The 21,559-nt window shown below is 51.4% G+C and overlaps 2 protein-coding genes across 6 annotated transcripts in view; both read right to left on the reverse strand.

Annotated features, from left to right (window-relative positions):
* LOC119856804 (perforin-1-like) overlaps positions 1-21,559 on the reverse strand; it is a 106,583-nt gene that overhangs the window by 45,015 nt on the left and 40,009 nt on the right. The window lies entirely within an intron of this gene.
* Positions 1-21,559, reverse strand: part of LOC119856806 (perforin-1-like) — a 70,676-nt gene that overhangs the window by 33,654 nt on the left and 15,463 nt on the right. Inside the window, exons 1-5 of one of the 5 annotated variants that reach the window (XM_043517171.1) lie at positions 21,044-21,455; positions 18,625-19,211; positions 16,958-18,080; positions 15,390-15,391; positions 12,054-12,067 (exon numbers count right to left, since the gene is read on the reverse strand). In XM_043517171.1, coding sequence (XP_043373106.1) covers positions 16,958-18,080; positions 18,625-19,211; positions 21,044-21,193 — 1,860 coding nt within the window. In that variant the 5' untranslated portion in view covers positions 21,194-21,455 and the 3' untranslated portion in view covers positions 12,054-12,067; positions 15,390-15,391. Of the gene's footprint in view, positions 1-12,053; positions 12,068-15,389; positions 15,392-16,930; positions 18,081-18,624; positions 19,212-21,043; positions 21,471-21,559 lie in introns of those variants that run through there. The other 4 variants (XM_043517173.1, XM_038404827.2, XM_043517170.1 and 1 more) reach the window with 4 other exon arrangements.

The following is a 21,559-nucleotide window of genomic DNA, read 5'->3' on the forward strand; positions in this document are numbered from 1 at the left end:
GACCCCACACCACTAACAACGGCATTTGTTTTGTCAGTGGGACAAGATCGTCCCACTAGATTAGTTCAATTTAAGGGCCCAGATGGTGATTCTTTCGAGCATCAGGTCCTTATCGATACTGTGGCAGATGTGACAGTGTTGCCCCTGCAAGGTTGGCCGGTGACATGGCCACTTCGACCGGTAACCACACCTCTTCAGGGCATTGGCGGACAGCGTGAGCCCATGCTAAGTGAATTTTTTATTGACATTATTGATGCTGCCGATAATGCATTGAAGGGGTCAGTCCGCCCTTACCTTGTCGATACAACTATTTGGCTGTTGGGGAGTGATTGCTTGAGTCAATGGGGGGTGGTGATCAGCTCCCCCCCTTTCTAGTAGCGACACTGAGGAGCGGCCAACCCTGGCATTGGAATGGAAATCCGATGAGCCGATTTGGGTTGCTCAGTGGCCGCTGCCAACAGAAAAACTTGCCACATTAACAAAACTAGTAGAGGAGCAAGTACGTCTTGACCATCTAGAACCCTCAGTTAGTCCATGGAATACACCTGTATTTACTATCCTAAAGAAATCAGGAAAATGGCGTTTGCTCCAAGATCTGCGTGCCATTAATGCTAATATGGTCGACACGGGTGCTTTACAGCCTGGTTTACTTGCCCCATCCATGCTCCCATCGGGGTGGCCATTACTAATCATTGACCTGAAGGATTGTTATTTTACTATTCCATTACACCCGAGAGACAGAGAGCGCTTTGCTTTCTCTATTTCGATGGTAAATCGTGAAGCACCTTCCGTACGGTATCAGTGGAAGGTTTTGCTCCAAGGAATGAAAAATTCCCCTACCATCTGCCAGCTCTTCGTTGCATGGGCAATACGCCCAATCCGAGTGAAATATCCCCAATGGAAAATATATCATTACATGGATGATCTTTTATTTGCGGCACCCGTAGCCTTTGAACCCATGATTATAACACAGATCACCTCCACGTTAGCAGAAGCTGGTCTGTTTGTGGCCCCAGAAAAGGTTCAAACTAAAGCCCCTTTTTTGTATTTGGGACTTCGGATCACTGACTGCACCGTACGCCCCCAGCAGTTGAAAATCTCTCCTCATGTTCGCACACTGTATGATGCACAGAAACTGCTAGGTGAACTGCAATGGCTTCGCCCCCTTTGTGGCATCACAAATCAGGATATAATTCCTCTTCTTCCCTTATTAGAAGGGGGGAGAGCCCCTGGAGATAAACGACAACTGTCGGTACTACAGAAGCAAGCATTACAACGAATAGGACAGAAGGTGGGGGAGGGTTATTCCGGGAGATATCGGGAAAACTTACCCTTCGTGGTAGCGGTCTTTAGCCTAGATGCAGTATTGGAAGCGCTATTATTTCAGTGGGATACAAGGGATAAAGACCCCCTAGTTGGTTTGGAATGGATATTTCCACCGTGTAAAAATGTGCGTACGGTAACTTCCAGAATTGAAGCAATAGCCATGCTAATAGTGCAAGCTCGGAAAAGAGTAACTGTAATGACAGGAATTGATCCGCATCAGATCTTGTTGCCATTTTCAAAAACGATGATTACACATCTGTTGCTGTATAACACGGTGTTTGCTGTTGCCCTAGCAAATTATCAGGGACAATTGAGTTGTCATTACCCTCCCCACCGCCTGTTTTCTTCCCCGTTGCAGTTGGAAAAACACCTTATGAGACAGGAGAATCCAGTGACAGGAATAACAGTATTTACTGATGCGGCGGGGCAAACAGGGAGAGCACGGGTAGTCTGGTGGGATGGACATACTTGGGCCCATAAGAAGGTTATTAGCGAGGGGTCGGTACAGATATTAGAACTCCTAGCTATACTTTTGGCATTTGATCACTGGAACCAAGAATAGCTCAACGTGATGAGCGATTCTAAATATGCTGTGGGGTTAGTAAACAGGTTGGAGAGAGCTATGCTGGGAAAGGTTCATAATCCAGCATTGCAACAGATACTCTTGCGCCTCTGGCATCGACTCAATGGAAGAAGGTATCCATATTTTGTAGGCCATATAAGGAGCCATACTGGTCTGCCTGGATACTTAAGCATGGGCAACGATCAGGCGGATGCACTGGTGGGATCCGTGGTAGTACCCAATCGGTTTGAGCAAGCTCGCCTGTCTCATGGATTTTTCCATCAATCAGCAAAAGCCCTAGCGCGACAATTCTCTCTACCTATATCCCAGACCCGAAGTATTGTAGCCTCTTGCTCAGAATGTAATAGGTTGACACCCACCTTTCCCACCGGGGTTAATCCCCGAGGTCTAGAGGCTTTAACATTATGGCAATCAGATGTCACCCAATATAACCAATTCGGAAAGCAGAAATACATCCATGTGTCAGTAGACACCTTCTCTGGAGTTATCTGGGCTACACCCCACGTGTCCACGGGCAGTAAGGAAGTGATAAAACATTGGCAGGCATGTTTTGCTGCATTAGGGGTGCCCCGATCGATAAAAACAGATAATGGAGCTGGGTATGTGGCCAGGCGCACTGCAACCTTTTTGCAAATGTGGGGGATAATACACAAAACAGGGGTGCCAGGCAATTCGACAGGCCAGGCCATTATTGAACGATCTCATGGTACTTTGAAAGGAATGTTGGATAAGCAGGCACGAACTGGACAGGATGCAGTAGTTCAGACACCAGCTGGGCGTTTAGCTAAGGCGATATATGTCCTTAATTGGTTACAACCTAGTAGTGCGGATAATAATCATGTTCCAATGCAAAGACATCTAGGAAGTATTAGGATAGAACATGAGCAGAAGAAACCTAAGGTGAAATGGTTTGATTATGCCTCTCAACAATGGAAGGGGCCAGCACAATTGCTAACCTGGGGACGGGGTTATGCTTGTGTCTCCCTTGATGAAGGTCCTCGGTAGATACCTGCTAAGTGGGTGCGGCCGTGGCTACAGCAACCTCGCTCGCCCTTGAACCCGGCGCCTGGAGAACAAGATCCCGTGCTTGGAAGGGAAGCATCAGAGGAGGTTGTGCTTGTGGCCATATCCTGTTTATTTCCAGAATGAGGATGTGGGTTATCGATATTGTTATAGTGTTATTGCTTGGGTTACAGGGGGGACTCCTTGTACCCCTACGCGTGCGAATGACGTATAACCTATGGGAACGTCTAGCATTGATAGCCAATGTCACACACTTTTGTTTGTCTGATTCTGTGGCAGCCGGGGAACTACTGGGCACTTGTCTTGTGCCCATATGTCATCATCCCGAAGAAATTGGCAGTCACACCATGCTTGCAGCTTATGCCAATTTGTCTTCACAGTATTCGAATATGGCAAATTGGGGCCCCGCCAATTACTCCTTGCCCCCTGGGGCCCTATCTTTACATACCCCGTACCCAGCCGGGGCAGATAATGTAACTTGTGCGCGAGTGGCTAATTGCACACGCGCAAAGGTACCCATGGGCTGCCAAACCGTAAGTGCCCCCCTTTTGAATTGTACTAATGCGGTTAATGTTTCTTTTAATTATGGACATATAATTTTGCCGTCTGGTTGGTTTTTTACCTGCGGCGCACAAACCTTTAGTTATATTCCTGCTAATTTAAGTCATAATACCTTATGCTGTCTTAGCTGAATGACCCTTTTGTTGCCCGGAAAGAATCAGCAGCGAAATCGGCAAAGCACGGCCCTGCAAAATACGTGTTCCGCCGATGTTACCTTATATAGTCACTCGGAATATTTGGCTTTGATGAATGCCATTGCAGGCATTCCTGGCTTTGCAACTTATTACACGGTGCAAATTTTGAATGCATTAGCTTGTTTTGCTGTTAAAGCGCTTAATGCTACATCACAGGCAATTGCTCTTTTAAGTATGGAACAACAGGAATTAAGAGATGCCATTTTAGATAATCGAGCTGCGATTGATTTTCTATTGCTTAAGCATCATATGGGATGTGAATCTTTTAAACACGTGTTGTTTTAATCTTACGGATAATAGCCAATCCATTGAAGAGCGTCTGGATGAGTTAACTTCCCTCACTAAGCACATTCGTCAGGATACCGGGTTTGCGGGATTTTGGGATTGGCTTACAGGGTGGTTGCCTTCTTTGGGGTGGCTTCGGCAATTATTTGGAATTATAGTTTTTGTATGTATTGGCCTTATTTGCCTATGTTGCTGTTTGCAATGTCTCCCCTCCTTGTTCAATATGTTCTGTGAAATGCATCGCTCCGCTCCTGTTGGGTCGCCCCTGCTGATGAATGAAAATTGGATGGAACTATGCAAGTAGCCGGTGGTTCGTGTGTCATGTAATAATAAGGGAGGAGATGTGGGAACATGGTGTATTTGTGAGCTAGTTGGGAGCGCGGTGAATTTTTTAATGAACTTTTGGTGAACTATTGAGAGGTAGCTACAGGCTGACCCATTTGCAGCGTTTTTTGCCCCTGGTGTTGCTATTATGGAAAATGCTTTTAATTTAGAGAAATTAGTGTGTTGGAGTATTAAATAGTTTAATCTAATTTTTGAAATATTAACTGAGTTATTAATCGATGTAGATAGCATTTGCCATGCAGTTTTATACAATAGTGCTGCAATTGAATTTTTGTTATTAGCACATGGACATGGATGTGAAGATTTTGAGGGTATGTGTTGTGTTAATTTGTTAGATCATTCTCATTCTGTTCATGAATTACTTGCAAAATTAGAACAAAATATGGATAACATCATTATAGCACACTCTTTTATTAATTGGTATCTGTATTTGTATAATTTGTTTGTGTGGTCTATATATAGTTCAATGTATGCATTGGGGAATGTCACGGATGATTCAAGCTGCTTTTAAACAAAAAGGGGGAGATGTGGGAAATGCTGAGTATCAGATGTTTTAGAAATGAGTACCAAGTAATGGAAAAGAACAGAACAAGAGACGGGGCTGCGGGTAACAAGTTGAAGGACAAGGCCAGAAAACTTTGGCTGAACTAAGGACTAATGATATAAGCAGCACCTGAGAGTCTTTACCACCACAAGATAATGGAACCCAAAGATAAGAATGATGAGAACATTGGGTGATAAACAACAGAAAAGGAATAAACAAGTGCTGTATATATATGGCTGTGGGAAGGGAAATAAAGTGCTTTTTACCAGCAACTGTTTCAGTTGTTCTGTGAGCCAGCCTGCTAGCAGCAACAGATGAGGAGTTTGGTGTGCAGGAAGGGTGTATGGGTAGATCCGGCTCTTAGATGGAGGTTCACAAGTGGCTCTGCGTGACTCTTGCCTGCAGGCACCCCCGCCCCCCACAGCTCTCAGTGGCTGGGAACTGGCCAATGGGAGTGCGGAGCTGGTGGTCGGTGCGAAGGCAGCGCACGGAGCCCTGTGGCCCCCCCACCTAAGAGCCAGACCTGCTGCTGGCTGCTTCCGGGGCGCAAAGTGGTGTCAGAACAGGTAGGGACTAGTCTGTCTTAGCCGGGCAGCACCGCCAACAGGACTTTTAACAGCCCAGTCATCAGTGCTGACCACAGCCGCCATGACCCAGTGCCTTACGTTCTGTGACCCAGTACTGGGTTGCCACCCGCAGTTTTATAACCACTGCTCTAGTGGGTAGAGCACTGGATTGAGAGTCAGGACTCCTGGGTTCTCTTGTCACACGAGGAGGGGAGTGGGATCAAGTGGGTTAGAGCAAGAGGGACTGGGGACCATGATATTGGTTGAGGTCTGTGGAGCACATAGTGTGAACAGGCCCCCAATCTCAACTGGGGGGATCTGTGCAGTGCCCGGCATTAGTGGGGCCTCAATCTCAGCACAATCCTTATTTCAGCCAGGATTTGTGCAGCACCCAGTGCAATGGGGTCCCCGACCATGGCCAGGGTCTGAGCAGACCCACCCATCACTCACCTGCTTCAGGAACTGAGCTGAGATATATTTCGGCCCTGGGGTCTGTCGGCGTCCCGGGCAGGTCTGTGTCTCAGCTGGGAGAGATGAGCTCTGAAGGTGGATCCAGGCACCACAAAAGGGCTCCTGTGTTCTCACTGTGTCAGTCGTCATCACGTTCCCCCCAGCGCTGAGCTCCCGCCCCCGTTCAAACCCCAGCCACAGCCAACTTACAGCAAGCTGTGGTCAGCAATTGTTCCACCCTGTGGTGGATCAAACATGGCTCCCATGGTTCTTGACCCAGGTATGACGAGCTAGAGAGTCTGCAAAGGAAACCACAGTGAGACAAACTCTGCAACGAATCACTGGGGCCGAGCTGTCCCCCCTCGTGATCACCCCACCCTGCAGCATAGCACCCCCTGTGCTACACTGGGGCCAGCACTGGCTTTTGGGGGGAGTGTCCCCCATTGAGCCCCCTGCCCTACAGCAGAGAAGCCCTAATGACACACTGGGGCATTGGGGCCAGCATTGCCTGCCGAGGGAGAGCGCCCCCTGCTGAGCCCCCCACCCTGCAGTAGAGCACCCCCAGTGCCACACTGGGGCATTGGGGCCAGCATTGCCTGCTGAGGGAGAGCGCCCCCTGCTGAGCCCCCCCACCCTGAAGCACAGCACACCAGTGTGAGGAAGTGGAACGTGTGAGCACAAGCTTGTAAAATTGTTCCCTTGGCACTGTTTGGAAACGAACCGGTTTCAAGGCGAGCAGGCGGCTCGGCCTACGGAGAGTAGGGGGGCCAGCAGTTGGGGGCTTGTGGGAAAGTGGCCAGACTAAAAGGTCTAGAGGCCCTGGGGTGAGGGGTGGGTGGGGAGCACCCCCTCGCAGGACCTGCTCAAGGAAAACCTGAGAGGTGGGCAATAAGGCTGCCCCCACCTCCTGGAGTACGCACATGAGAGTGGAGGGTGGAGAGCCCCAGGCACCAAATGAGTGCTCGGGGATCCACCCAGTCCCTCCCGTTGTATCCAGGAAGTCTCAGATTCTTGTGGTTTCTGCCAGGACGAGCCTCTGGCTAATCTGGGCGACTCCACCACTTACATATTGGGGGTCGTGCAGCAAGGGCTCCGTGAGCAGGTCTGCCCCCTCGGTGGCCACAACGGACCTGGTTGCCGAGAACAGCTTGCAGGTCTGGAGGAGGTCCTGGTAGAAGACCGGCAGCTTGGAGAGCTCTTGGAAGACCCCTCGGATAGAGAAAAAAGAGCTGCGAGTCATATCGGAGCCCTCGGAGCCCTCGGAGGAAGGCGTGCACCAATGTGCTGCACGCCGAACTACCTGCACCGTAAAGGAGTCTCTGCAGGGCCTGGAGGCGGAAGACATGGACCTGGCTGTTGAGGCAGACCAGGCCCTGTCCTTCCTCCTCCAGGGGTAGACTCAGAACCCCCGCAGAGACCCAGTGCAGTCCTGGCCAGAAGAACTCCAGAGCCATCCTCTGGAGCCTGGCCAGGATCCCATGGACTGGGCCCAGGGTGTTGAGTCGATGCCAAAGCATCGAAGCACCAAGCATCAAAACAGCTGCTTGAGCACCAGTGCCCTCTCCCACAGGGAAAGGCAACGGAGCAGTCCTGTCCACCTCCGCAGCCACTCACCCACCCTGGCCTCCAAATCTTGCCAGTTCTCCGGTGGAGAAGGATATATGGCAGAAAGGTAACCGCCAAGATAGGGCAGTGGACCCGCACTCCACTGAAGGGCTTGAAGCGTGGTTGGGAGGGAGCTCATCTGGCACCCATCTCCGACCATCAGGACAGAGCCTTTGACCCAGTTGACCTGGACAAAGGAGGCCACTGAGTAGATCCCCTGGGAGGCCTCCACCCGCACCAGGTCTCCTGGGTCCTGAACCAGCCGCAACTCCGGATCACGAATCACCAACCGTGTCATCCTCCGGCGAAGGAGACAGAGGAAGGGCTTGATTGCAGAGTATACAGCAGGCCTGACAGTGGACAGCCCTGACGGACCCCTGGCTCGAAGCTGACCAGTTTGGTTAGGTCCAGTGTAGCCTGACCAAACGCTCCACAGAAGCATGCAGCATCTGGAGAAAATACACAAACTGGGGCCCAAAGCTAAATGCCCGTAGAGTGCCCAGGAGATACCTGTGGTTTATCCTGTCAGACACCTTGTCCTAGTCCAGGAACAGGAGGACAAATGACAGACCATCCATACACCCAAGATCCAGGAGGTCCCAGACCAAATATAAATGATCAAAGATGGTGTGGCCCGGGACGGTCTAGGTCTGGTTGGATGGACCATGTCCGCCAGCATGGACCCCAGGTGCAGCGAGATGGCCTTTGCTACCATTTCGTAGTCCATGCTGAGGAGCGAGAGGGGACGCGAATTCTGAAGGTCGCAGAGGTCCCCCTTCTTTGGTAGCAAGGCGAGCACGGCTCGCCTGCACAACAGAGGGAGGACCCCGTTCCCCAAGGACTAACCCCAGAGAGTAGCAAGGTCCGGGTGGAGGATGTCCCAGAACACGCAGTAGAACTCCATTGTCAGCCCATCCATGCTCAGAGATGTATTGGTAGGTGTCAAGGTTCCTTCCCCACTCTGAACTCTAGGGTACAGATGTGGGAAACTGCATGAAAGACCCCCTAAGTTTATTCTTACAAGCTTAGGTTAAAAACTTCTTCAAGGTACAAACTTTGCCTTGTCCTTGAACCCTATGCTGCCACCACCAAGCAGGTTAAACAAAGAACAGGGAAAGAGCCCACTTGGAGACGTCTTCCCCCCAAAATATCCCCCCAAACCCTACACCCCCTTACCTGGGGAAGGCTTGATAAAAATCCTCACCAATTTCAATAGGTGAACACAGACCCAAACCCTTGGATCTTAAGAACAATGAAAAAGCAATCAGGATCTTAAAAGAAGAATTTTAATTAAAGTAAAAGAATCACCTCTGTAAAATCAGGATGGCAAATACCTTACAGGGCAATCAGATTCAATCAGAATCCCTGTAGGCAAAACCTTAAGCTACAAAAAGACACAAAAACAGGAATATCCATTCCATTCAGCACAGTTTATTTACCAGCCATTTAAACAAAAGAAAATCAAACGCATTTCTAGCTAGATGACTTACTAACTTAGCAGAAGTTCTGAAGAGCATTCCTGACCTGGTCCCAGCAAAAGCATCACACAGACAGACAGACCCTTTGTTCTCCCCCCTCTCCAGCTTTGAAAGTATCTTGTCTCCTCATTGGTCATTTTGGGTCAGGTACCAGCGAGGTTATCCTAGCTTCTTAACCCTTTACAGGTGAAAGGGTTTTGCCTCTGGCCAGGAGGGATTTTATAGTTCTGTATACAGAAAGGTGGTTACCCTTCCCTTTATATTTATGACAGTGGGCATGAGATGGAGGGCCACTGAGAACTCGGCCAGAGCGAGAAGTTTCACAAGCCAGGCCCAGTCACCAACGCTGACCATTGGGAGTTCATTCCAGAGCTCTCATAAAGGCTCATAATGTTTGCCTCCTCCCTCAGTGTGGAGAACAGCCTTTGCCCCTTGAGCTATGAGTCCCGTGCACTTCTCTCCAAATCACTGGGAGAAAGTTTGGGTACAGAAGGGGTGCAGGCTCCGGGATGGAGTTTGGGTGCTGGGTGCAGGCTCTGGGCTTGGGCAGGGGGATGAGGTGTGGGAGGGGTGCGGGGTGTGGGCTCTGGGAGGTAGTTTGGGTGCAAGAGGTAGTTTGGGGTGCAGGTTCTGGGAGAGTTGGGTGCGAGCTCTGGGAGGGAGTTTGGGTTTCTGGGCTGGTATAGTGGGTCGGGGTACAGGAGGGGGTGCCGGGGGGAGTTTGGAGTACTGGGTGTAAGAGGGGGCTTGGGTGCTAGGTGCAGGCTTTCGGAGGGTGTTTGGGTGCTGGGTGCGGGATCTAGGTTGGGACAAAGAGTTGGGATGTGGGGCATGGGGCTGGGCCGGGGATGAAGAGTTTGGGGTGAATCAGGCAGACTGCCCTGGGGCTGGGGGCTTCCTCCAGCCTCCTCCCTGCCAGCAGCAGCAAGCTCCATTGGAGGTGAGGCCCTGTGGAGGAATTGCACCCAGCACTGCCCCTCAGGGACCTAACGCAGCTCCTGCATCTGCCCTGGGAATGCCACAACCAACACCATGTACTGATCATGGGAGTGCATCCTGGGGAAGCTGACGGTGATTGTGAAGCAGGCCAGTGACCTCTGGGCAGACCACTTGACTGCTACAGATGCCTTCGTCAAGATCTTCTTTGAGAGCAAGGAGATCTGGACTGGCACCATCTGGAACAACAACAATCCCATCTGGAATGTCCACTTGGACTTCTGTACCGTCTGCATTACCAGTGCCAGCAAGATCCGAGTCCAGGTCTGGGATGAGGACAACAATTGGGATGATGCCCTGCTGGGAAGCTGTGACATCCCGCTGGTGGCTGGGGGGCCCCAAGCTGACCCCTTATATGTCACTGCTTTCACTGCTGTCAGGGTGCGAGTGACTGAGATAATGGGGCATCCAGGATTTCCAGGTTTATGGATCTTGGGTAGCACTGCTGAAGTGAAGAAACAGATTGACAGAGCCAGAAGAGTACCCAGAAGCCACCTACTACAGGACAGGCCCAACAAAGAAAGTAACAGAACGCCACTAGCCATCACCTTCAGCCCCCAACTAAAACTTCTCCAACACATCATCAAGGATCTACAACCTATCCTGAAGGACGACCCATCACTCTCACAGATCTTGGGAGACAGGCCAGTCCTTGCTTACAGACAGCCCCACAACCTGAAGCAAATACTCACCACCAACCACACACCACACAACAGAACCACTAACCCAGGAACCTATCCTTGCAACAAAGCCCATTGCCAACTATGTCCACATATCTGTTCAGGGGACACCATCACAGGGCCTAATAACATCAGCCACACTATCAGAGGCTCGTTCACCTGCACATCTACCAATGTGATATGTGCCATCATGTGCCAGAAATGCCCCTCTGCCATGTACGTTGGTCAAACCGGACAGTCTCTACGTAAAAGAATAAATGGACACAAATCAGACGTCAAGAATTATAACATTCAAAAACCAGTCCGAGAACACTTCAATCTCTTTGGTCACTCGATTACAGACCTAAAAGTGGCAATTCTTCAACAAAGAAACTTCAGAAACAGACTCCAATGAGAGACTGCTGAATTGTAATTAATTTGCAAACAGGATACAATTAACTTAGGCTTGAATAAAGACTGGGAGAGGATGGGTCATTACACAAAGTAAAACTATTTCCCCATGTTTATTCCCCCCTCTTCATCCCCTACGTTCCTCAGATGTTCTTGTCAACTGCTGAAAATGGCCCACCTTGATTATCACTACACAAGGTTTCTTCCCCCCGCTCTCCTGCTAGTAATAGCTCACCTTAAGTGATCACTCTCATTACAGTGTGTATGGTAACACCCATTGTTTCATGTTCTCTATGTATATAAATCTCCCCATTGTATTTTCCACTGGATGCATCCGATGAAGTGAGCTGTAGCTCACGAAAGCTTATGCTCAAATAAATTTGTTAGTCTCTAAGGTACCACAAGTACTCCTTTTCTTTTTGCGAATACAGACTAACACGGCTGCTACTCTGAAAACATTCATTGGTTGGTTAGTTGCATACATCGGATGCACTCGATACATGCATTGGTTGGTTGGATGGATGGATACACTGGATACATTCTTTGATTGGTTGGCTGGATGGATAAATTGGATACACTAAATCCAGTTGGTGATTTGTTGAGTAAATATGTTGGCTAAACTAAATGCAATCATTTGTTGGCTGGTTGGCTGGCGGTTGGCTGCATGTGGGAGGGGTGGATAGGTTGGATGCAGAAGGTAAATACTTTGGTTTGTTGGTTGGATGTATACAATGGATGACTGGAATCATTGGGCACACTGGTCTGATGGATCTGGAATGGGCGGTTTGTGGTGGGATATTTTCCCAGAGGGAGCTGTGAGGATGATGGGCCCACAGGAGGAGATCGTCTCTTATGGCATAGGAGACACTGATCCCCGAGCAGGGGTGACAGCATGAAGCTCTGTAGTGTCAGCAGAGCAGGAGCTAGGAAATGCTCTGGGGGACAGGGGTGCTATTGACCAATGCATACCCATGCCCCTCTCTGATCCCCTATCTAAGGGACTCACCAGAAGGCCGTCACCTCCTTCCCCTTGGCTGTGCTCTGCTGGGGTGGCTGTGAGACATAATGAGAGCAGCTCTGGCCCCCTGTACTGGAACCAGACCTTGCCGTGGTTCTGTTACCTAGGAGCTCTGTGTTCTTGGGGAACCAGGGTGCAGTACCCAGCCTGTCTGACTCATGAAGGACAGCCCACCCCCCAGCCTCTGCTTTAACCAAATCTGCATCAGAAGAAAGACTTACAAAAAGCAATGAAAAGGCCGTAGGAGACACACCTAAACTCTTGGGATAAGGCTGACAGAATAAAGGAAACTCCACTAGCCTCATTTGCATCGAAGATGGGACAAGGAGGCATCTCCATGAGCATACAGCATGGAGAACAGGTGATTCCAAGGCAAGAACCACATGGAACTCTGGGACCAGAAAAGCAGGGAAGCATGGCATGATGGGGGATCTCTGCTCCACATATTAATGAACCCACGCCAGCACACACACAGCTCAGTAGTTATCCGGCCAATTCTATTAATAAATCCTTTATTGGTATCCAAAATAGTGAAGCTCCCTAATTGCATTGTGAGCTCCCTCCAAGGAACATTGCCCAAAGCCAGGAATGATCAGCTCCCTTGTCTAGCCTGAACAAGACTAGACAAGACACCTTTGGTATCCTCCCTTGTTTACACATAAACAAATCTAGTGTTCTGCCTTGAACCCCTTTACCTATGCTCAAGTAAGTGTTCTGATGCCTGGATCCAAACTCTGTATCAGGTTCATTGGGACTTCAGCTTCTCCTGACTGATTGTGCTGGGGGCTCTGCCTGACTCCAGCACTCCGGACCCTCAGCTCGATTCAAGCTTCATAGAGTGGTGAAAACGGATCTCTCTCTCTCTCCCTCTCTCTCTCTCTTTCTGTCTCAGAATAGCCTTCTGACCCTGACTTGTGTGATCAGTTATAGTTTTGTAAACCTGACTTTTATAACCAAATTTAAGTTAGATTGAATATTATCACTGTTTTGCTTGTTTGGCTCTTCTATGGTTATTACCTAGCAATAAATAACTTTCATAGTTAATCTGGTTGCTTATCTCTCTCTCTCTCTCTCTCTCCCTCGTGGGTGTTTTTTGGTTTCCTCATTTGCTCTGCAGCAACACTCCTCTTACCTAAGCTAAAAGATCCCTGCAGCGTCCAAAAATCCTGTGGGGTTTTCTCATCAAGTGGATTACTACCAGAAAAACTGTAATGTGAAAGTGGGTCTAGAGACATGCTGAACCAGGGACATATGGGTGTAGCAGATTGAAAGTGCTTTTCAACCCAGCCTGCTCAGACGTGCTCTATTCCAATGTGGTACCAATGGCATAGGAGAGTGACAGCTTGGAAGTGCTGCTTGACCCAGCCTACTGTGGCCAGTGACATACAAGGGGTCAGCTTGGGGCCCCCCAGCCACCAGCGGGATGTCACAGCTTCCCAGCAGGGCATCATCCCAATTGTTGTCCTCATCCCAGACCTAGACTCGGATCTTGCTGGCACTGGTAATGCAGACGGTACAGAAGTCCAAGTGGATATTCCAGATGGGATTGTTGTTGTTCCAGATGGTGCCAGTCCAGATCTCCTTGCTCTCAAAGAAGATCTTGACGAAGGCATCTGTAGCAGTCAAGTGGTCTGCCCAGAGGTCACTGGCCTGCTTCACAATCACCGTCAGCTTCCCCAGGATGCACTCCCGTGATCAGCACATGGTGTTGGTTGTGGCATTCCCAGGGCAGATGCAGGAGCTGCGTTAGGTCCCTGGGGGGCAGTGCTGGGTGCAATTCCTCCACAGGGCCCTCTCGGTCATGTACTCACTCACCGCCTGCCTCATGACATGCCAGCTAGGACCATGTACCCTGCAGGGGCTTGCTGTGAAGCCACTGGGTGTGTGGTGGAGCAGAAGGAGGCTATGGAAAGATCCTCTCCTGTCCACCATTCATCACAACCACACTCCCATCGGCTCTCCGGAGCCTCCCCATCTCAGCCTCTGCACCAGGATCCCAGCCTTCATTCCAGGGGCAGATCAGGAACTCAGAGCGGTTCCCCACCCCCTGGTAACACCTTCCATGCACTATTAGAACCGACGTGCAAGATGTATTTAGCTCGGGGTGGCCACAGATCGGAAATTGTATGGCAGGCCATGAATACTGACAAAATTGGAGATTGGGGTGCAGGAGCAGGTGAGGGCTCTGCCTCAGGGTGTGGGCTCTGGGGTGGGGCCAGAAATGAGGAGTTCATGGGGTACAAGGGGGCTCTGGGGTGGGGCAGGGGGGTGAGGTGCAGTGAGAGTGAGGGCTCTACCTGGAGTGGTGGGCTCTTGGGTGGGGCTGGGGATGAGGGGTTTGGGGTACAGGAAGGTGCTCCGGGCTGGGACCAAGGGATTCTGAGGGCAGGAGGATTGGGACTGGGACAGGGGGTTGGGGTCTGGGAAGGGGTCAGGAGTGCAGGCTCCAGGTGGTGCTTACCTCAAGCAGCTCCCAGAAGAAGCAGCATGTCTCCCCATTTGGCTCCTACACAGAGGCGTGGCGCCGCTCAGACGGCTCTGCACACTCCCGCGTCCACAGGCACCGCCCCTACATGTCCCATTGGCGGTGGTTCCCCGCCAATGGGAGCTGTGGGGGGCGGCGCTTGGGGTGTGCAGAGCCTCATGACTGCCCCTATGGGTAGGAGCCAGAGAGGGGACATGCCAATGCTTCCGGGAGCCACACGGAAATCCCCCGGTGGGAGCTTGAGAGCGGGATTAGAAGGTCTGATGGGCCAGATGTGGACCTTAGTTTGCCTACCCCTGATTTAGTTGATCAACCAGTTGGGGGCAATATGAGTACAGGCTGCCACCTGCTGGCGGGAATCGGAGCTGCACCATTAGAGGAGGACTATTACTCTAATTCCCCAGGCCCCGGAGCCAGCCATGTCATGGGGCCAGATCAGAACCAGCGCCCCCTAGAGGGGAAAGGCCCCGTGTCCCATTCCCCAGCCCCCTGAGCCAGCCAATCCCCCTGCTCAAGAGTCAGCTCAGAGCTGAATCCCCTTAGAGGTAAAAATCCTCATATCCCCTCCTGTATCCCTTGGCAATAGCAGTGTCTTTCAAATATCAGCTTTGGGATATTCAATGCATCACTAAGAACACTGCTAATCTCCCTGTATCTCTTTCCAACCCACCCACCCCACTCTGTCCTCAACAGAAGCCAATCCCTTTGACTGGCTTTAACCACATTACACTGGATTCCCTATACCAGCAAATTTGTCCAGCTGTCTAGCTCCCCTGTTGTGCCATGCTGCACTCCCCTCCAGCCCAGAGCTCCCCATACTGTTCCCAAGCGTATATTGCAGCCACTCATTTCTACTCTACATCTGCGTCCAGCCCACTGAGGTTGGAAGAATGACAAGGCTTTCTGCTTAGAAATTTGCTTTCACAAATGTTTATTGAAGCAGGGAGATACATTTGAAAGAAGTCAGAGATCTGGAATCCTCCCAGATGCAAGTAATTTTGATGTGGAGCTCCAAAGGAGCATGGCGGTTTTTCAGGCAGGAGATATTTAACTTGCAGTCGGTAGGGTTCAGAGTTAACAACCCTCATTCACCAGTTAACTGCAAAATGGCGCTATTTATCTAGGATCCCACAGATGCAGATTGGGGTGAACCAGGAAGATGCTTTAATCCCTGAATTAGGGGCAGATGCCATTCCCAATGCGACCCCAACACAGTGCCTTCTCTCTGTGCTTGCTGACAGCCGGAATCAACAGTCCTGTGGCATGACTTCCTTCATTTAACTCTGATTCATATGAATGGCAAGTGATATATCAGCATCACTCCTGATCATCTAAAGAATGAACATCCAGCTGGATGGTGCGTGGGGCCTGCACCTTCAGGATGAGATAATTAACCCCACAGCTACTGGGTAATAGTGGAAAGCAAGAGAAATCACAACCAGGGAACAGCCTCTGAGTGAATCCTTCTTCTGGGAGGCCATCTCATGCACTGGGTGTTTAGAACTGTGCCCATCGCTGGAGTATCTTCAGGTTTCTGCAGAGGGTTAATCCCTGACACCACAATAGGACAGGGAGTGAGCTTTGCTCCTGATGATCTCTTTTCAGCTGGATGCACTAGACAGATAATTACAATGGGTGGATGCATATGTGGGGTGGTGAATTAGTTGCACTGTCAGCACATATTGGTTGACTGGATGTACTTGATATTCATTGGTTGGTTGGTTGCACTGGCTACACATGTTGGTTGGACATAACTAAGACATTAGTTGGTTGGATACAGCAGATGGACTAGGTACATAAGCTGGTTGGTTGGCTGGATGGATACATTGGATGCAGTGGATATGTTGGTTGAATTGGTTGGCAGTTGGCTGGATATGCTAAACACATTTGTTGGTTGGCTGGTTACATTTGACAGCCTAAACATATCCACTGGTTGGTTAGCTGGCGGGCTGGCTTTTTATTTTGGCAGCTCTAGATAAAATGTATAGGTTGTTTGGATGCACTGGATACATTCATTGGTGGATGGCTTGCTGGTTGAATATGTTGGATAAAATAAACGCAACATTTGGTTGGTTAGCTGGCAATTGGCTGTATGTGGGGGTGGATAGGTTGGATGCAGAAGGTAAATACTTTGGTTTGTTGGTTGGATGTATACAATGGATGACTGGAATCATTGGGCACACTGGTCTGATGGATCTGGAATGGGTGGTTTGTGGTGGGATATTTTCCCAGAGGGAGCTGTGAGGATGATGGGCCCACAGGAGGAGATCGTCTCTTATGGCATAGGAGACACCGATCCCCGAGCAGGGGTGACAGCATGAAGCTCAGTAGTGTCAGCAGAGCGGGAGCTAGGAAATGCTCTGGGGGACAGGGAGCACTAACGATCAATGCACACACATGCCCCTCTCCGATCCTCTATCTAAGGGACTCACCAGAAGGCCGTCACCTCCTTCCCCTTGGCTGTGTTCTGCTGGGGTGGCTGGCAGACATAGTCGAAGCAGGTCCGGCCCCCGAGGTGGGGCCCACAGCGCAGGCTGTACTGGAACCAGATGCGGCCATGGTTCAGGTAGCAGTCCTTGTGGTGGGGCCCCCCAGACTCCAGCGGGATGTCACAGCTTCCCAGCAGGTCATCATCCCACTTGTTGTCCTCGTCCCAGACCTGGACTCGGATCTTGCTGGCACTGGTGATGTGGACGGTACTGAAGTCCAAGTGGTCATTCCAGACGGGATTGTTGTTGTTCCAGATGGTGCCGGTCCGTATCTCCCTTCTCTCCAAGAAGACCTTGACAAAGGCATCCGTAGCAGTAAAGTAGTCCCCCCACAGGCCACTGGCCTTCTTCACTGTCACTATCAGCTTCCCCAGGCCGCGCTCCCGTGAGCAGCACATGGTGTTGGTCATGGTATCCCCAGGGCAGATGCAGGAGCAGGGGTCATGGGCGCTGCGTTGAGTCCCTGGGGGGCAGCTTCGGGTGCAATTCCTCCACAGGGCCCTCTCATGGATGTACTCACTGACTGCCCGCCTCAGCGCCTCCCGCTTGGGGTCGTCCTGCTCCAGCAGGATGTGGATGGGGTGCAGTGAATAAGACACCAGGCCAGGGTTGGCTTTGAGGCTCTCTATCCAGGCTGAGAAGACCGTGGCATCACTCCCGGAGAAGAGCACGTCAGTCGTGCTCTCTCCTCCCTCCACCTCCACGTGGCGCTCCCGATACGTCTCATGGAAGCTCCCTTTGACCTTCCCCTTCTTCTTCTCCTCCTCGCACTTGCTGTACCCACCCTCGACCGAGCCTATTCCGATACTCACACCCGCCTCCATGCTCAAGCAGTCCTTGATCTCGTCATCAGACAAGCTGCTCATTGTTGCTTCGCAGACCCGCACAGCTGTCACATCCCGTACCCGGCCCCCCAGCTGCAGCTGGGACAAGTAGTGGGTGCCATAGTTGCTGATTAGCTGCTGGTACTCCAGCTTGGATTTGCTGTCGTACTGCTTCGGGAGGTTCTCCAGCGCCAGAGTGAAGTGGCTGGTGAGCGGGGGCCTCTCGCTGACCCGGAAACTGGTCAGGGACACAAGGCAAGGAGTGTGCTTAGCCTAGTGAGACAGCTGTGTATCCTAAGGCCCTAATCAACCCACAAGCCATGATCTAAGCAGGTAGCTCCTACTCAAAACCGTCACCCAGTCAGCTAAACCTGACCACATTGCTCGGGATACTGTCAGCTGTTTGATAGTTGAGACAGACGTTCCCCACTCTGGCCACAGCAGGTCGCCAGGCTGTCCTGACACGCTCAAGAAGAAAATCCCCCACAGCTGTCCAGTCCTAGGTGGGAACCGCCATCTCCTAGCGGGGAAGGGCTCCATGTCCCAATCTCTGCTGCCTTCCTAGCCAGGCAGTCCCCCGCCCTGGGGCCGGATTGAAATCTGGCATTCCCTAGAGAGGAAAGTTCTGTGTCACATTCAATGCACCCCGGAGACAGCCAGCCCACCGTCCTGGGCATGGATCAGAGCTAGTACCCCATAGAGGGGAAAGGCCCCATATCATTGTGTGGTGTTGCTGTGATCCCAATTCCAGATCAGTCCTCCTGACCCAAGCTGGCTCTCACCTGTAATAGCCGCAGGAAAACTCATGGCTCACGAAGCTGTGTTTGTCCATCCGCATATGATCTACCACGAAATTGGCCAGGTTGGAGTGCGATCCGGCCAGCGCCACCTGGACATTAATCTTGGGCTTCACAGGCACGTCAAGCCCCAGCTTCCAGTTGTTCTTCACCATGGATGCCGCAGACTCCATCATGCCCATTGCCGATTGCTGCACTGAGCTACTCAGCTTCCGTTGGCACGAGACGTGGACCCTCCAGTCCACTGCAGCCAGTGGCAGCCTCTGCTGCTCCCCTCCTTGAAATTGGTTCTGGCACAGGGTGCAGGTGCCATCCTGGTGTTGCCAGAGGCTGCTGTCTACCAGATAGGCCCCCTTCCTGCCCATTGTGGTCACATCGATGCCTTCCCCAACCAGGTTGTGCCCGGGCACGAAAGCTGTGTGCTTCTTGCATTCATTGTCTGTGCCTGTGTGACAATGGGAGGAGGCCCTAGGGAAGATGAAGAGGAGGATGGGGATGAAGGCACCAAATCTAGGCATGGCTGCTGCAATGGGTTCCCCCACCCAGGAGGTGCCGCCGTCCTCTGAACCCCCCTAGAGGGAGAAACAGAGAGATCCAGAATTAGTGACTATCCAGTGGAAGGCAGTTCTGTAGGTTAACTCTGTTGTAGAGACAGACATCCACCTATCACCCACGACATCTGCCATGTTTTATTGCACACCTAAGAAAGCTCTGCGCTCTAGGAAACCTGGAGGCATTACACAAATGACGTGATGTCTCATTTGCATGTTTGACTACAGATTATCTAATTTGCATCAATTCCCTCTTCTCCTTGTTTTCCAGATGTTGGAATTCCATCGCTAACAACGAGGAGGAGGCATAGTTTCACATGCCCATTCTACAGCGTGCAATATAATAATGGGTCATTGGAACTCCTCAATGGGGCCACTAGAGAGCGGTGCCATGGTGACAGAGTCCGTGGCTTGTCAATAGTGAGCCAATGTAGTTGCTGGGTGTGGCCATTAGGGGGCAGTGCAACGCCAAAACAACCCGTGGCTTGCAAGTGGTGGCTTTTGTAGCCAGCAAAAGCAGTGGCAGGTTGGAGCATGCTGGGCATTACTGGGCTTGCAGTAGAAACTGCTGAGAACCCCTTGTGGCCACGCTGAGTAGTGGATTTGGTTACGTTTAACCACTGACAGAGGGTCATTTTCCTGGGTTTCTCATGGTCAGCATCAGCCCCAGTGTCTCGCGTTGCCACCTTTACACTGCGGCTGTTGGAGAAAGACAGCAGGAAACCCTAGCGCCCTGAAACAGACCCCAGGCCCATCTAGCCCAGTATCCTGGCCCTGGATCAGGTCCATGGGCCCATCTAGCCTGGTATCCCCCCTGCTTTCTACTACTGAGGAGCAAACCCTGGGCCCATCTATTCTGGTATCCTGTCCCCTTCCTTCTGCCCCAGAAGCTTTGACCACCTCACCCCTCTCTTTGCGTCCCTCCCCTTACTGACCACAAGGGATGCTGCGTTAAATATAGATTTGAATTGTTTTCAACTTGGCTGTGGGGTAGGAAAAGGTAACAGCTCTGCATCCTGTCAGGGTTGCAGGCTCGGACTGGAAGGGGACAGTAAATGTTTGAACTCACCCCAGCAGAGCCAGGCAGGGAAAACGCATTTGAATATGGACTGCTTGGTTCTGGCCAGCCCCCAACCCCCTGCAAGCCAAGCCTTGAGGTTCCCCCCGGCCCCACTCTGTCGCGACCTGCTGCCCCACTGCTATGTTGCCAATAGAAAATCAAACAGCCTGAAATTGCAAGATGCCCCTGATATGAAAGGTATCAACTATGTATATTAATGATCAAAAGCTGAGTGGCAACATGGTCTAGTGTCTGGAGCACTGGATTGAGAGTCAGGACTCCTGGGTTCTATTTTTGCTCTGGCGGGGGAGTGGGGTGAAGTGGGTTAGAGGATGTGGGGTGGTGGGGGAGTCAGGACTTGTGGATTCTATTGTCGCACTGGGAGGGGAGTGGGATCGAGTGGGTTAGAGCAGAAGAGACTGGGGACCACCATCTTGGTTGAGATCTGTGCAGCACCCGGTGTGACAGGGTTCCCAATCTCAATGCGGGGGGTCTGTGCAGAGCCTGGCATTAGGCTGCGGGGCCATCTCAGTTGGGACGGGTTTGTGCAGCACCCAGAGTGATGGGGTCCCCAATCTCGGCCGGGGTTTGTGCAGTGCCCGGCGCAATGGGGTCCCTGGTCTTGGTCAAGGTTTGTGCAGTGCCCAGTGCAATGGGGTTCCTGGTCTGAGTTGGGGTCTGTGCAATGCCCGGCGCGAAGGGGTCTCTGATCTCAGTCAGGGTCTGTGCAGGGCCTGGCACAATGGAGTTCCCAATCTCAGCCATGATCTGTGCAGACCCACCCATCACTCACCTGTCTCAGGAGCCAAGCTGAGGTATATTTAGGATCCGGGGCCTGTCGGCAGCCAGGGCTGGGATGTGTCTCTGCTGGGAGAGACGTGCTTTTAAGATGGATCAAGTGACCACAAATGGGCTTCTGTGTTCTCAGTGTCTCAGCCGTCATCACGCTCCCCCCAGCGCTGAGTTTCTGCCCCCGTTTACACCTCCAGCCACAGCCAGCTGGGAAGGAAGCTGTGGCCAGTAATTGTTCCACCCCTGTGGGGGATCAAACGTGGTTCCCATGAGTCTCGTCCTAGAGTATGAGGAGTTAGAGAAGCTGAAAGGAAACCAGAGTGAGACAAACCCTGCACCGAGTCACTGGGGCCATTGCGTACCCGAGAACGCCCCCTGCTAAGCCCCATGCCCAGAAGCACAGCACCTCCTAGTGCCACACTGGGGGATTGGGGCCAGCACTGCCTGTCAGGGAGAGTGCCCCTTATTGAACCCCCACCCTGCAGTAGAGCACCCCCTAGTACTACACTGGGGCCAG

Source organism: Dermochelys coriacea, chromosome 6, assembly GCF_009764565.3.
Source record: "Dermochelys coriacea isolate rDerCor1 chromosome 6, rDerCor1.pri.v4, whole genome shotgun sequence".
Classification (NCBI taxonomy): domain Eukaryota; kingdom Metazoa; phylum Chordata; order Testudines; family Dermochelyidae; genus Dermochelys; species Dermochelys coriacea.